This window comes from Planococcus citri, chromosome 1 (genome assembly GCF_950023065.1).
Source record: "Planococcus citri chromosome 1, ihPlaCitr1.1, whole genome shotgun sequence".
NCBI classification, from domain to species: Eukaryota; Metazoa; Arthropoda; class Insecta; order Hemiptera; family Pseudococcidae; genus Planococcus; species Planococcus citri.
In genome coordinates this window covers 69347668-69361894 of record NC_088677.1, presented here as the reverse complement: position 1 = coordinate 69361894, position 14227 = coordinate 69347668, and the positions used below count along the sequence as shown (strand labels likewise).

The 14227-nt window shown below is 35.9% G+C and overlaps 1 protein-coding gene across 10 annotated transcripts in view; it reads left to right on the top strand.

The window, feature by feature from the left end:
• RhoGEF2 (Rho guanine nucleotide exchange factor 2) overlaps positions 1-14227 on the top strand; it is a 312288-nt gene that overhangs the window by 129848 nt on the left and 168213 nt on the right. For all 10 annotated transcript variants that reach the window (XM_065350872.1, XM_065351125.1, XM_065350958.1 and 7 more), the window contains one exon: positions 11769-11910. In XM_065350872.1, the coding sequence (XP_065206944.1) occupies positions 11769-11910 (142 nt within the window). The remainder of the gene's footprint in view (positions 1-11768; positions 11911-14227) is intronic.

The window sequence follows — 14227 nt, the reverse complement described above, 5'->3', positions numbered from 1 at the left end:
ATGAGTAATTAATTCTTAGACGACGACGACGATGGCATGCTGAGCTTTATTGTCCATCTTTGTCCGTATAGCCGGTCTTAGACATTGTTTGTTAAGCGAGCGAGGGAAAAAAAATCCTCGATTAGATATAGTTATTCATGTTTGCTGCCTCGTTGGTTGGTTGGATTTAATTACATCAACGTAATATGGATTAATCGTGTTGTATCCCTCGATAAAAGATTTGAGTGATTAGCTCGATGTTTTTTCGCTCAATTTCCCACGTAATTTCTTCCTTTCCTTTCCTTTTCGTTCTTTTCACATTTTTTTTTCAATTCATTAAAAAATAAGCTTATTTATTCGAATGGGTGAAAAATCTATTCACCTATTAAAGAAATTTTCCAGACTTTTTTTTCTGTAACTTGCAAAGAAATGGAGCTTTTTGGAAATTTCGTCAAAAAGCAGGACTTTTAAGAGGGAATTTTCCCAAATGTTTCGATTTCGGAGGTGAGGAGGAAGAAGACGAAGGGTATGGGTCAAAATTTACTGTCGACATTTCTCCGTATTCAAAGAGACTCACTAGGAAGATAACGAAATGAACAAAAATTCAGAATTCCGAAAGTAAAAAAAAAACGAATATGCAAATGACATTTTTTTTTCAATTTGAATGAAAAAAAAAATGAAAAAAATGAGGATTCTTTTGAAATATCCGCCTGAATTGGAAAACTTTGAGTACTCGGCTAAAAGTACTGTGGCTAGAAAGTACGAGTGATGCAGGAAGGTAATGTTGACATTACGAGGTCAACTAAGAACACACAAAAAAAGGGTACGTAACTACGTAATGTTGCCGAGAAAAGCATTGACGAGTGCAGAACCGTCGTCGAGTGTATGCGATTGATTTTTACGTAGCTGAAAAAAGGAGACGAAGAAGGAGGAGAAGAAGAAAATGAATTAATTTAGATAATTTAGTCGTATAGTCGCAAGAGCATTCGGTATACTTATTTAAGCAGCCGTTCGGTTCGATTCAGCGATGGTGGTGGCGACGATAGGACAGGAAAATCCCCCGGATGCTTACAGCGTCGTTAATGTTGACTGACGAGAGGATTTAAAAAAATACTTTTCGCCAGAGTTGACCTTTTTCGTCGAAGCCCAGAAGGCGTAGGTTAGGCGAAGAAAGAAGAGTGAGGCTTTACGTACGTATATATATACGAGAGAGTTTTGCACGCTCAAAGAACAATAAACCTAGTCTCGGTCGCTGTGAGTACACTTTGCGGATTTGGATTTCACTGGTACTATGGTAGCATCGCGTGGGAGATGAGAGATTTTGCTGCAGAAGCGAGAGTAGAGTTTGCAAAGTTGGGTTTGCTTGCTGTACATGTGGTAGTGCTCGTATATGTCATGATCTGACTATACGTAGACGTACATCGTACATATGTGGTGTTTGTTGAGTAATATTTTAGGTGACGACGAACTGCAGAATGAGCGAATACGAAACCACGAACAGAAGGTTGGATGTGATGTGAGTGGAGATGTGTGATATGTGTGAGGGTGTTTGTGTACTGTTTTTAATCCGAGAAAATTTCGTATTTGCACCGACAACGAATAGCGAAATGGCGAAATTTTAGACGAGAAATTTTACACGTGTGGTGTAGTGTCATGTCACGTTGTTGTCGTTGTCGCTGTCGTGTGTGCTTGCGTCATCTTTGCCTCATCGTCGTCGTCGGTCGTTGGACCAACGCGGAGAATTTCGTTTATTTCGGAAACGATTCGCGTTCAATTTGTCATGTGGGGCTTGGAGTACAACGAGCAGATAGTGCAAGTGTACTTGGAGAGTGTAGAAATGAGGTTCGGAGCTTCTCTGTCCCTCAGACGAAGCATGAAGGAATTATGCATGGCGTTCAGTTTTTGGAAAACTGGCAAAAGTCAGAGAATTTTGATAGTTTCTCCCAAAAATTAAAGAATCTTGTGAGTTCAATTAACCACAATTGTTTTTCGTGTAGAAAACATTGTCCTCATCAGCCACCCCCTCCCCCCACGACCTCGTCATCTGATGCTAAGGGTTTCAATTTTGTACTTATTTCAACAAAAAAAAATGTTTAATTTGATTTCAGAATGGGTTTATTTTGATTTAGAAAATTGATCATACCCTTTGAGACATCGTGTAAAGTGATCGTCGAGAAGTAAACCTCCATTCTGATAAACACCATTTTGAAGAGAGGATCTTGTACTCCAAAAATTTTTGAAAAAAGTGAACATAACATATTTTGAAAACTGCGAAAATTTGTATAATTTGACTCTTTAATTCGTGATTCGACCTCTTATCAACCGGTTGGAACAGTTCAGATCAAATTTAAAAACTCCAACTGAATCAAGTTCATTTATTGGAGTTTTTTTTTTTTTTGTAAAACTACGTTTGAAACATGAAAAACTTGTTTCAAAAACTTCTCATTTAAACCAATTTTGAACATTTCAACCGGAATTCAGCTTCTTTTGGTACCTCTGATGTTTATAAACGCTCTAAGAAACAAGAACCAGTTTTGAAAATTTGTCTTTTGAACGAAGTCTCTTTATTGGAAATTGTTTTTGGAATTCTGCTGAAATATAAAAAACCGGTTTTTAAAACTTATCGTTTGAACCAGTTCTGAGAATTTAATCGAAATTCAAGTCTCTCTGTCAGGAATTTTTAGAAAATGCATCAGAACCATGATCAACCGGTTTTGAAAACTTCTCGTTTACACCGGTTTTGAGAATTCAATCTAAATTCAGTATCTCTGTCAGAAATCTTTAGAAAGTGCATCAGAAACATGAGGAACCGGTTTTGAAAATTTCTCGTTTGAATCAGTTCTGAGAATTCAACCTGAATCCAATTTTTGAATGAAATTTCTAGAAATTGTACCTGAAATGTGTAAAACTGGTTTGAAGAACTTCTTGTTTGAACCAGTTCCGCCATTCAACCTGAACCAAGTCCCATTATTGGAAATTTTCAGTAAGTTCGACTAAAACGTGAAAAACCGGTTTAAAAAATGTCTCGTTCGAACCGGTTCCGATCATTCAACTCAAGTTTAGTTTCTTTACTAGGATTTTTTAAAAATTTTATCTGAAACAAGAAGAACCGAATTGATTATTGATCGAAATCTCCCATAAGCTTCCTCAAAACCGGTTTCAATCGAATACGAAATTGAAATTTTCGAATTTGTGTCCGGTTTAAAACTATTTTTAGCCATTTATCCCCGCCAACAAACTTGAAAACAATATTTCAAGCATTGAAACCACTTGTAACGATAAAGACCAGTCACAAAAAAGAATCTTTAAACCGGTTTCAACCAATTGGCTTGAATTAAGTACATATATGTATCTTCATGAAATGAAACAAAAATCAGGGTGTCTACAGGACGAAAAAAGTACGAATTTACGAAAAAAGCACGAAATTTGAAAATGACCCAAAAAAGTACGAAAAAACGTCTAAAATGTACGAAATCGAAATTTGTACGAAATTTTGAAAGGATTGTTTGCCGACAAAATCACCAATATATCCTCAAAATTCTTATTTTTTCGAAAATTTTTGCCCTCGCTTCGCTCGGGCTAAATTATTGTTTTCTATTTCTCAAATTATTCATAATTATGTTTGGAAAGTAGGTAGGTGAGGTACATAGTTAGTTTTTAACAAACTTTTTAAAATGTCATTGGTGGAAGAACTGGTTTTTTCACATCAAAATTACTACTGTTTTGCTTCTTGAAACTACAAATTTAGAAAAGCTTTTGCCCGATGCCTTTTCCCCCAAAAAACCATTGATAAAATTTTAAAAAATTGAGAAAAGAAAAACAAATTTTCTTACATTAAAATTGATATTGTTCTACTTTTCGAACTACAATTTTCTAAAGCTTTTGCCCTCGCTTCGAAAATTGAAATTCTTGAAAAAAATATATCAACTTAGTATTCAATTTTTATAGTTTCAAAGTGAAAAAGTAAAATTCTCGCATACTTCTCTACAATTTTTCAATAGTTTTCACTTTCACTGGCGCCTGTTCTCTGACTTTTTTCACTGGGGCCTGTCTCTGACTTTAAAAAAAATCAAAATTCACATCCTAAAAAAATCTTTCCAATTCGAAAATTTTAAAAACCAAAAAACGAACTCTTTGCATTAAAAACATTGTTTTTTTTTATAGTTTTCTCGAATTACGAATTTTCCAAAGTTTTTGCCCTAGCTTCGCTCGGGCCTTTACTCTTTTTTTTCGAAGTCTCGTTCTCAAGTTTTTTGAAATCAAATTTTTTCTTCTTTTAAAATTGGAAAAACATCGCATTTGAACTCCCAAAAATTCAAAACAGAAAGTGAAAATTTTTGTAAGTCTTATGATTATTACTTCAATCTGCAAAATGGGTGTTTTTTCCCTATTTCTGTTGACCAATTTTCAATCAAACCCCCTCCCCCTCTCAAAAGACCTTTATGGGCAAATTATATACGTTCCGGTCTCGCATTGGCTCTTGACGGCCCAGACCACACTGCTCAGCACGTTCAAACTTTGATTTTTGTGTCCGAAATGACATGATACACCCCCTCTCCTTCATGTAGATTCAAAGTATGACTATTAAAAATATATTGTACGAAAAAAATACGATAAAAGTACGAAAAAGGTACGAAATTTTGTTTTTTGGATTTAGTAGACACCCTGAAAATGCGAGAAAATATTATTTTTTTCAAAGAATATTTGAAATTCTACCCCTTTTTTCTCCCCCTTCTAACAGTTATTTTCTCACATATTCGAACCAGTTCAATATGAAACATGAAGAACTGGTTTCAGTACTTCATCTCAAACTGGTTCAAACTAATTTTGAAATTGGTAACTTTCTCGCAAAGAGTACCTGAACCAATTCCAATATCGATATCGTGACTTTCAAAAGCAGAACCGATTTCAAAATCCAATTTGAAAATTTCTCAAAACCGGTTCAAAGTAGCAACAATAAAGAAAAGGAAAGAATACTCGATACAAACTTCTGAAAACTAATTGTTTCGATGAAATGTTCAGAAAGAACTGAAGCTTTATGCTAATGGGAGAGAGTATCCAAAATTGTTCGAAACTGGTTCATCTGAATTGCCAAAACCGGTTTACAGAATCTCAGAATTTTTCTCAGTAGTGTTCATATGGACGGAAAAAAATCGTCTTATCTACTTAGTTCATTTCCTCGAAATTACGATTTTCGTCGATAAAACCAGTTCGAACCAATTCATCCGAAAGAACCAAAAACGTTCACAACATCAATACTCGTAAGTAATTATTGACGAGACACCCTCATGAAACAGTACGAGCTTTACCCCTCCTCTGCTCCTTTGTTGCCCATCTATTTTCAACACAATCAACGCATATCGTTCAAATTTTCGCAACAATTACATCGAAGCTACAGCGGAGCAGCTACCCGAGTACATTCTCACCTTAGGTAAAATTAATTTGCAAACTTTTGCCAGCACGTTTTCGTTCGCGTGGCCTCGCGTACTTCAAAATGAACCGAGTCTAGGGAGAGGTAAATTTTCAAACCTGAGCACCGATGATAGTAAACACTAAACAATTTACAATGACGTCAAGTATAATATACGTACGTAATACGTATAGTACATACCTGTGCTCTCCTCCTTATCCTCCTCATCTCTCTCTTATCTGCTCCGCGAAAACTCTTCTCATTACCTAAATCACCATATCGAGAGAGTATAAGCGCGTGTTTCGAAAACTGAAAACCTCAAAATGAAAAATTACAACTTTACCAAATAAACTGCGAAATTTACCTGCCCTTCTCCCCGGTTTACCTACCTACGTGTACCTGCGTCGCCATATTCCAACTATATTGTGCCTGTCTCTGCATTTATACACTACGTACCTCTACACGTCGAGTACGTATATACGTACGTATAATATACGCTGTGCTTATTCGCTTATTACCTTCTCGTACATCCGCAACACGTCGCGAAAATTTACATTCCGAACGTAACGCCGAAAATACATCGTCGTAATTTGATAATTTCCATTTGTATCGGGGATTTTAGAGCTACACACTCACCTGAGCGGCGCGGCGAGACGAGGCAGACACTCGCGAGCATTAAAATTAATGAATATAAATTCCAGCTTCCACGCTTCGCAGGGAATATTAAAACGAAATTTATGGAGGCGTGAGCTTGTTTTCTTATCGCAGGAAAGGCAAGGAAAGGAGAACGACGAGCCTTACAGTCTCTCTCTTTTCCTTTCTGTCTCCGAACCAAGGTAGCTTAATTAAAGGTTTATGAAATCCACATCTCGGTAAGGCGAAATCCGCCAAAAAAACGGCTAATAAAGTCTCAATGATCCGTAGAAGGGAGCGTAAGTCGACAAATTACGACCAATTTTTCCCCCTTCCCTCTTTGAAATATCAACGTGGAGACGACACACATTGTCGATACAACGATTACCCCCTCCCCCCTCATGTAGATAGGTATAAATAAACTCTTACACAACATATTAAATATTTTCTACGCAGCGTAGTCAGCTAGAGCCATCCAAAGACACGTGCAATTTTCTCCAAACATAGAAGAACCCCCTTTATCCACTTCCATCAGTCTTGGGATCACGATACGTCGCAATTTTGTATCAAATTTCTGAGTCATCGACCCACCTCCCTCTTCGATTCGTCTTCTCTGATCGTAGCTTTTATTTTTCTATCTTCCAGCACCGAAAATAGCGATACACCTGCCTACGTGCTCGTAACGTAAACACCAACAAAAGGCCACTCTTATTAGAAGACCTTCTCTCTCTTTTCGACGTCTTTCTAACGGCACAGAGCGACCGAATCGACGGTTTATCGAGGTGTAAAGCAAAAAAACATCGAAAGGGACAAAGTACTGTACGAACCACATCACACCAAAGCCATTACAGACTCCTGTTCCTCTACCTACCTCGCCAGCGTTGTTCTTTGAACGAATTTTCATCTCACTTATATTATGCAGATGCAAAGTTAGATAGAGAGACCGAAGCTTCCTTCACATATTCTCGTTTAACTGCCCCATATAACGTACACCTACACACTACACGGACAGGACACGCAGACCACTAGGGTGGAACTGCTCGCACAACAGGTCGCTTTAGGCGTAATACAAAATTCGCCATTTAGTAATTCTCTCTATTCCTATAATACTAATACAACAACACTACACAATAAAACGATCTCGATCAATGTACATAAACGAGCTGCCTTATGCGTTACTACACAAAAGGTATTAAAACAAATACGCGAACAAAAAAACCGCCAGCATCACAGAGCCACCTGCTACTTGGAAAAAGAAAAAAATACACACACCTTCTGCGCACCATAAGCCCAGACTGTACGTCTCTCTCATTTTGTATTATAATTACGCATAGTCGTATTAGTCGTCGTGTAGTACATATACTCGACTCGCGTATCCCTAAAGCATTTATCAACCTTTTGGCTTCCTTTTAAACGGCCACACCGATCCTAATCTTGGCTCAAACTGAGAGAGTGCGAGAGACTATACAGAGACTTAACAAGCAGGGCACAGTCGAGCCGAACCCAACCCTGGGCGGGGGAGGGAGGGGAGAAAAAAGCCAAGAAAGAAAGCTTTTTGATTAACGAGTTCGGTTATTTGTTTCGCGTTGCCGACTACCCTCCCTTCCCTCGGCTGCTGTCAAACCCCAAAGTACGAGTATATATACTTTTCGACGTTGTGTATTACCTGACGCATATCCTCATGCCAAATACCACCGGTATGGAAGTTCGCTTCGTTGAAATCATCTCTGGCTATGATCCAATATAAGTCCAAGTCTCATAGAACATAGATCGATCCGTACAACCCCCCAACCCCCGGTCTCTCATCACGAACATCTCTTTCTAACCGCACGTTACCGTGAAATGTTTACATCGCGAATATAGCAGCAAGGCTAATGCTAACCTGCGTTGAAAGCTGCTGCACTAATATTAATTAGACCATCTTTTAAGTAGCTGCAATCCTTCGTCGCTTCACCTTTTCAATGCACTGTACATTTCTCTCTATCTCTTTGCTCACCTATGTATATGTAATGTACGAGCATAACCCAATTCTGTGAAATCAATTACTCTATACGTGCTTTGGTTTTCAACTTTGGTGCGGTGTGTGGTTTGTCGTGTCGTCTCTCTGCTGTATCGTCTACTCTACATAAAGAACCCCATCGAGACAAATTTAGTACGTATTAAGTAATGTGTGAGGGGATTTGTCGAACAGACGTCAAGGGTAATGATCTCATTTGTTTAAAAGCTGTCTTTTTTTATTCTTCTGTAAGTAATTCTTTACTAGGACGTTTCGTATTTTTTAAAAAGGGTAAAAAATATTGAAACTAAACTAAAATCTACCTACTTACTGAGAATACTCCTCATTTTTTCTCATTTGATGCAGTTTTCCAAAACAGATTCATAGCTGAATCTTATACTCGTAGGTTCACAAGCGTTGCGAGCTGAATAATGCTTAATGCATTTGCATTAGGGGAACCCTACACAGGTGTTATACTTCTGATAGCCAAGAGGAAAACCAAGGGAGATTCCCTCCCTCTCTCTCTATATAGTCAGGCAGACACCCTCTATTTTTTTCTCAGGCTGGAAGAAGGTGAAGTAGAGCGAAGCATTGAGAAATTTGCGACACGACTTTGTGACATTTCCCACACTTTTCATTCGTAGGTATCAGAAAAATTGAAACATTTTTAAAATGCTCGCTATCAGTTGAAATTTCACAGAAATTGTGAGTTATTTTTGATTTCTATACAAGTCAGACATTAGTTGGTTATTTTTCTACGTTTTTTTGAAAGCTCAATAATTTTGGTGACTCGAATTTTAGTTCAACTTCAGTTCAAAATAAAAGATGATTAAAAAATCACCAATCAGGCAAAAAAGGTTCCACGAGTCGTAAAAAATAGAATTATTTTGAGTAAAGAACTGAAAGGCACTCCAATTTGCTACTTTGAATTTTTTTTAAACTGGAAGGGGAATTTGAAAAAAGTTGTCAGGTGACCTCAAAACACCGAGGGAAAAATTTTGGGTCTCCAGCTCTTACCATCACTTTATTACAGGGGTTTCAAATTTCTATTAAAATCAAAAAAAAAAAAATGAAAATTTTTTTGGTGATAGCTGATTATGTTTTTCATAATTATTTCAGATAGAATTTCTGAGGAAAAATTCGGCATAGAGTTTTGATTAAGGTAAAACTCGTCTTGGAAACGGTTCAAACGAGAAGTTTTATAAACCGGTTCTTCGTGTTTCAGATAAAATTTTCAAAGAAATTGAATTTAGGTTGAATGACCGGAACCGGTTTGAACGAGAAAATTTCAAAACCTGTTTTTAATGTTTTAATTGAACTTACTGAAAATCTCCAATAATGGGACTTGATTCGGGTTGAATCGCGGAACCGGTTCAAACCAGTTTTTCATGTTTCAGATTCATACAATTCCTAAAAATTTCCTTCAAAAACTGGATTCAGAACGCGTGTCAAACGAGAAGTTTTTATAACCAGTTCTTCATGTTTCTGATGCACTTTCTAAAAATTTCCGACAGAGAGACTAAATTTAGATTAAATTCTCAGAACCGGTTCAAACGAGAAGAATTTCTATAAAAATTCCAATAAAGAGACTTGATTCAGGTTGAATGTTTGGAACTGGTTCAAATGAAAAAAAATTCAAAACTGATTCTTCTTGTTTCTGAGAGCATTTATAAAATTCCCCTTTGAAGAAGCTGATTTCAGGTAGAATAGTTGAAACCGGTTTAAACTAGAAGTTTTTGAAACAGCTTTTCGTATTTTAGGTAAATTTTTACAAAAAATCTTTAATAAAATGTGGACTTGATTCAGTTGGATTTTTTCAATTTGACCTGAACTGTTCCAACCAGTTTATAAGAGGTCGAAACCAGTTTCAAACCGGTTCACATCATTTAAATTAACGCATTTATCGTGTTCCAATAAATTGGTTTAAATGTAGGAAAGCTAATTGATTCCAACCATCTTGACTGTGTGTAAAAAATCCATAATTCACTTATGGTATGTGAAAATTTAGTTAGAGCTGAAGTGAATGATTGAACTGGTTTAAAAAATCCTCTTTAAGTACTCTTTTTTTAAACATTGCTCTGAGATGTTTTTTTACTGGTCTTCATTTTTTTCGCTCAAAATATTGCTCGAAAGTACATTCTATGTTGTTCGATTCAAAATTTACAAATTAAGTAAACTCAATTGAAATCAGTTCTAATTTCCAACTGCTCTTTTATCTTTTAAAAATGATTCATCGTTCGATTCTCGTGATATTTCCCTTCCCACCTACATGTTTGAGTATTTTTATGATTTTTTTCGAAAATTCATACGATAAAAAAGTTGTGAAAAATTTTCAAATAATTTGATGATGATGAAAAGGAAACCGATAATTTTCAAACTACGTATTTTGACTCGTTTATAATGAATCAGTTTCAGCGAATTGATTTTACGTGGGTACGTAGATTTTTCAGAATACATTCGCGTAAATTTGTCAATCAATTTTCACGTTCGAATTTCACGAAACGAATCGCTATTTTGATCTTGTGTTATATTATGCAGTGGAATTGTAGATGCTCGAATAAGGCATTGATGAATTTACGAGCTGTGTTTCGAACTACGAATGTGAAAAAAACCATATACTCGTAGAATCGACGATGGATACATTTTTCGAAAAAATTCACTCGTCATCGACAAACGCATAGTAAATAGGTACTCGAACGTACAGTGAGAGAGAAATACCCGACTCGTGAGTCATAAATAGCCTAGCCTGGCTTGGTCGTTGTTGTCTCGGATGTAGCCGAGCATATTATCATAGGGGTAATGATATAGTGTGGGAAAATAAATTGCATCGTGAGCGTTTTTCTTTTCCTTCGTATGTAAATGTAAATGTTTACGTACATATGCCAACGTGTTTATTGTGTATTACGTTACGTTACAATGTATGTACGAGTACGAGTAGTAATTGGCATATGTGGCATGGCAAAGTGTGGCTGGCTGTTTTCCTGGTACATCAACATTTACACATTAAGTTACCTAATACGTCTTGCTCTACCCTTCATCTTACTTTCATTAGCTTACTAGTCGCGTATGTTATCTTTTTTTTTTTTTTTTTTTTTGATATTTTTCCCAAATTTATTTCGCTGCTCGGTTGAGATTCATTTAGGTGATAATATGTTTACCCGAGCACGTGCAAAGGTGAGGTTGGAGTATGTAGGATTATGTGTGTGGTTTTCTTGGCAGCATCCGAATATTCGTACATTACGTACAAAACGTACGTTTATTTAACTAAATTGTCGTTCTTGGATACACAGACACACTCGGATGCGAAGCTATGTAGCCTGCTGGTCGTCTTGTTCAGTACGTGTGTTGGTGTGTGATGTGTAGAAAGAGGAACAGGTGCAAAAAAATACCGAAATCTTGGGACTATTTATGGTGGCTACATCATCATCATCTTCATCACCCATATAGCAGCATCATCGTAAATAGAGTATAGGATTAGATACACCTATGCTGCAGATATTACGAGATGGTGTCATTCATATGCACATTCATATCCGTATGGTGAACTACCTACCTACCTATTAATAGTTCGTCATCGTTAGTTTAGTGTACTCTACGTATACGTAATTTTGCGATAGCTTACGTGTAAATATACCTACGACATACGTGTGTATTAGTCAGAATAAACAGTTCGTCTATATACCGAAAGATGAGAATTACCTACGTCGAATAATATTCTAATTATTTTCTCTATGATTGGTTTTGTTTCAGGCGAGAAATCGTCATCGAGTAGTAAAAGCAATAAATCCAACAATGCTGGCAGTAATCTGGTCGATTCGTTTAAAGAAACCGATGAAAAACAGACGAGTAAACAATTCATCGATTCGGAAAATACGAATTTTTTACGTGATATGTAAGTGAATACTGTTTTTTTTAACGTAGTTGTCGATATGAAAAATTATTATAAGTAGAAGTATTATGGTCGCGTGTAATAGGAAGACAGAGGACGACAGAGGTGATGAGAAAGAAGGCAGTAAAATAAAAAGAAGAGAATTCCGAACGAGTTAGCAAATTATATTGTGACGATGAGAAGGAGGTGTAGGGAGGGCTGTAAATATGTATGTAATGTGTACTGCGAATGTATTTTTATTATAGTATGACGAGAGACAAAGCGTTTGAGAAATAGATTTTACATCATTGTAAAACGATTACCAAGTAGCGTTATAGACTACCTATTTATTATGAAGTAATACAACATGCCTTGTACCTTCCTACGACTTACGAGTATCTCTACATACCTAGAAAATATGTACGAGTGTGTCGATTGTCAAATTCAAAATTGCTGCCGAAGCTGTAAGACGAAATGACGAACGATTGTTCGTAGGTACATATTTATGTAGTGGGAATATAACATCTACATTTATATGTATGTACGTGTACTTGGATTTCTACGTACATTTCCTCACGTCGAGACACGCAATTGGTTAATGAAAACGTGAGGTTGCATGATGAGAACTTGGTTTAAGTGCTGCACGTTGTTCGCTATACCTACGTTCAGTCTTCTTTACCTACTAAATTAATATTAAATAGGCGTAGTGTAAATGAAATTAGTCCATGTTTGGGGATTTGAAATTCCCACTAGTGGATGGTGGTGGTTTTGAGATAAATTCAACGTGTTTTACTGCTGGTCGTAGATTTGGTGGAAATCAATGTAATAGCTGGGAGGGGGAGGGTGGGAGGAAAGTAGTTTACTGGGTCTTTGGGTATGTTTGATGGGTAGTTCGGTATTGGCAAACATTGAATGTAAATTTTGAGATGTTTTGCTCTCGTGTTCGATGCTGAGACGCTGAAATGCAGAAAGCATTGTAAAATTTACTGGCTGTTTTTTTCAGAAATTGGCAATTATCATCCACAAAATATCAGTTTTCCTTGAAGATGAAATATTTTTGATTTAGGAATAAAAAAAATTTCAAGCAGAGAATAGCTGTTTTCAAATTAAAAATAGCAGATTTTGATGAAAACAATACGTACTCTTCAAAAACTGTAACGGTATTTTTTGAAAAAAATACGAAAATTGATGGTAAAAATGGCGTGTTTTTAATTTTCAAATGTACTTCAGTTTTGTGAATAAAACTGAAATTTTGAATTAAAAAAATTAAAAAGGATTTTTTGACAAAAAAAATGGTGAGTTTTGACGAAAAAAAAAATGACAATTTGTGATGAGAATTATCACAACTTTTGATGAACGTGTTTTCGTTTTCAGCAAAAAAAGCAATTTTTTGCCAGAAATTACAGCTTTTGAGCAAAACTGATAAGTATAGCTTATCATAAAAATGGTGATTTGCGATTAAAAAAAAAATCACAGTTGTTTTTTAATCTGAAAATGGCGAGTTTTGATTAAAAAGCGATAAGATTTGACTTGAAATTGACAGTTTTTGAAATAAGACAGTTTCAGTTGAAAAGTGATGGGTCGATTCGATCGTGGATCAAAAAATGAAAATCTTGAAAAACAACTTGAGTCATTAAATGACAGTGCAAGTTTTAACTGAAATTACAATTTTTGAAGGATAAAATGAAGACTCTTTCTTCAAAAGGTTTATTTTTGCCCAAAAATGTCAATTTTGAATTGAAAAATTGAAATTTTGATTATACGAGTAAATGACAATTTGTGTTGAAGAATGAAAATTTGTAATTGAAAATTACAATCTTTGGCGACCAACTGTTGCAATTTTTGACCAAAATGACAACTTTTGGCAGAGAATGGCGTATTTTTAGCAAAAAAAGAAAAATGCACAATTTTGGACTTGAAAAATAAAATTGAGAAATGTTTGGCTAAAAATAGCAGCAACGACAAGTTGAAGTGTTTTGGCCAAAAATTAAGTTTTTTCCCATAGAAGACTGTTTTGGACCAAAGAGTGACTATTTTTGAGGAACAATTCAAATTTTCGACAAAAATGACGTTTTTGACAAAAATGTTACAGTTTTTGACCTAAAAAAGAGAAGTTTTGACCCAAAGTCGTGGTTATTGGCAAAATTGACAATTTTTGGTAGAAAAAATCTCTGGTTTTAATCTGAAATTGATGGGTTTTCTGAACAAATGAGAAGTCTTATTTGACCGGAGAACGACGGTTTTTAGAAAGAAAGACGAGTTTTGACGAAAAACGTTGTTTTTGCACCCAAAAATGGGTATTTTAGACAAGAATGACAATTTTTGACCAACAAATCCAGTT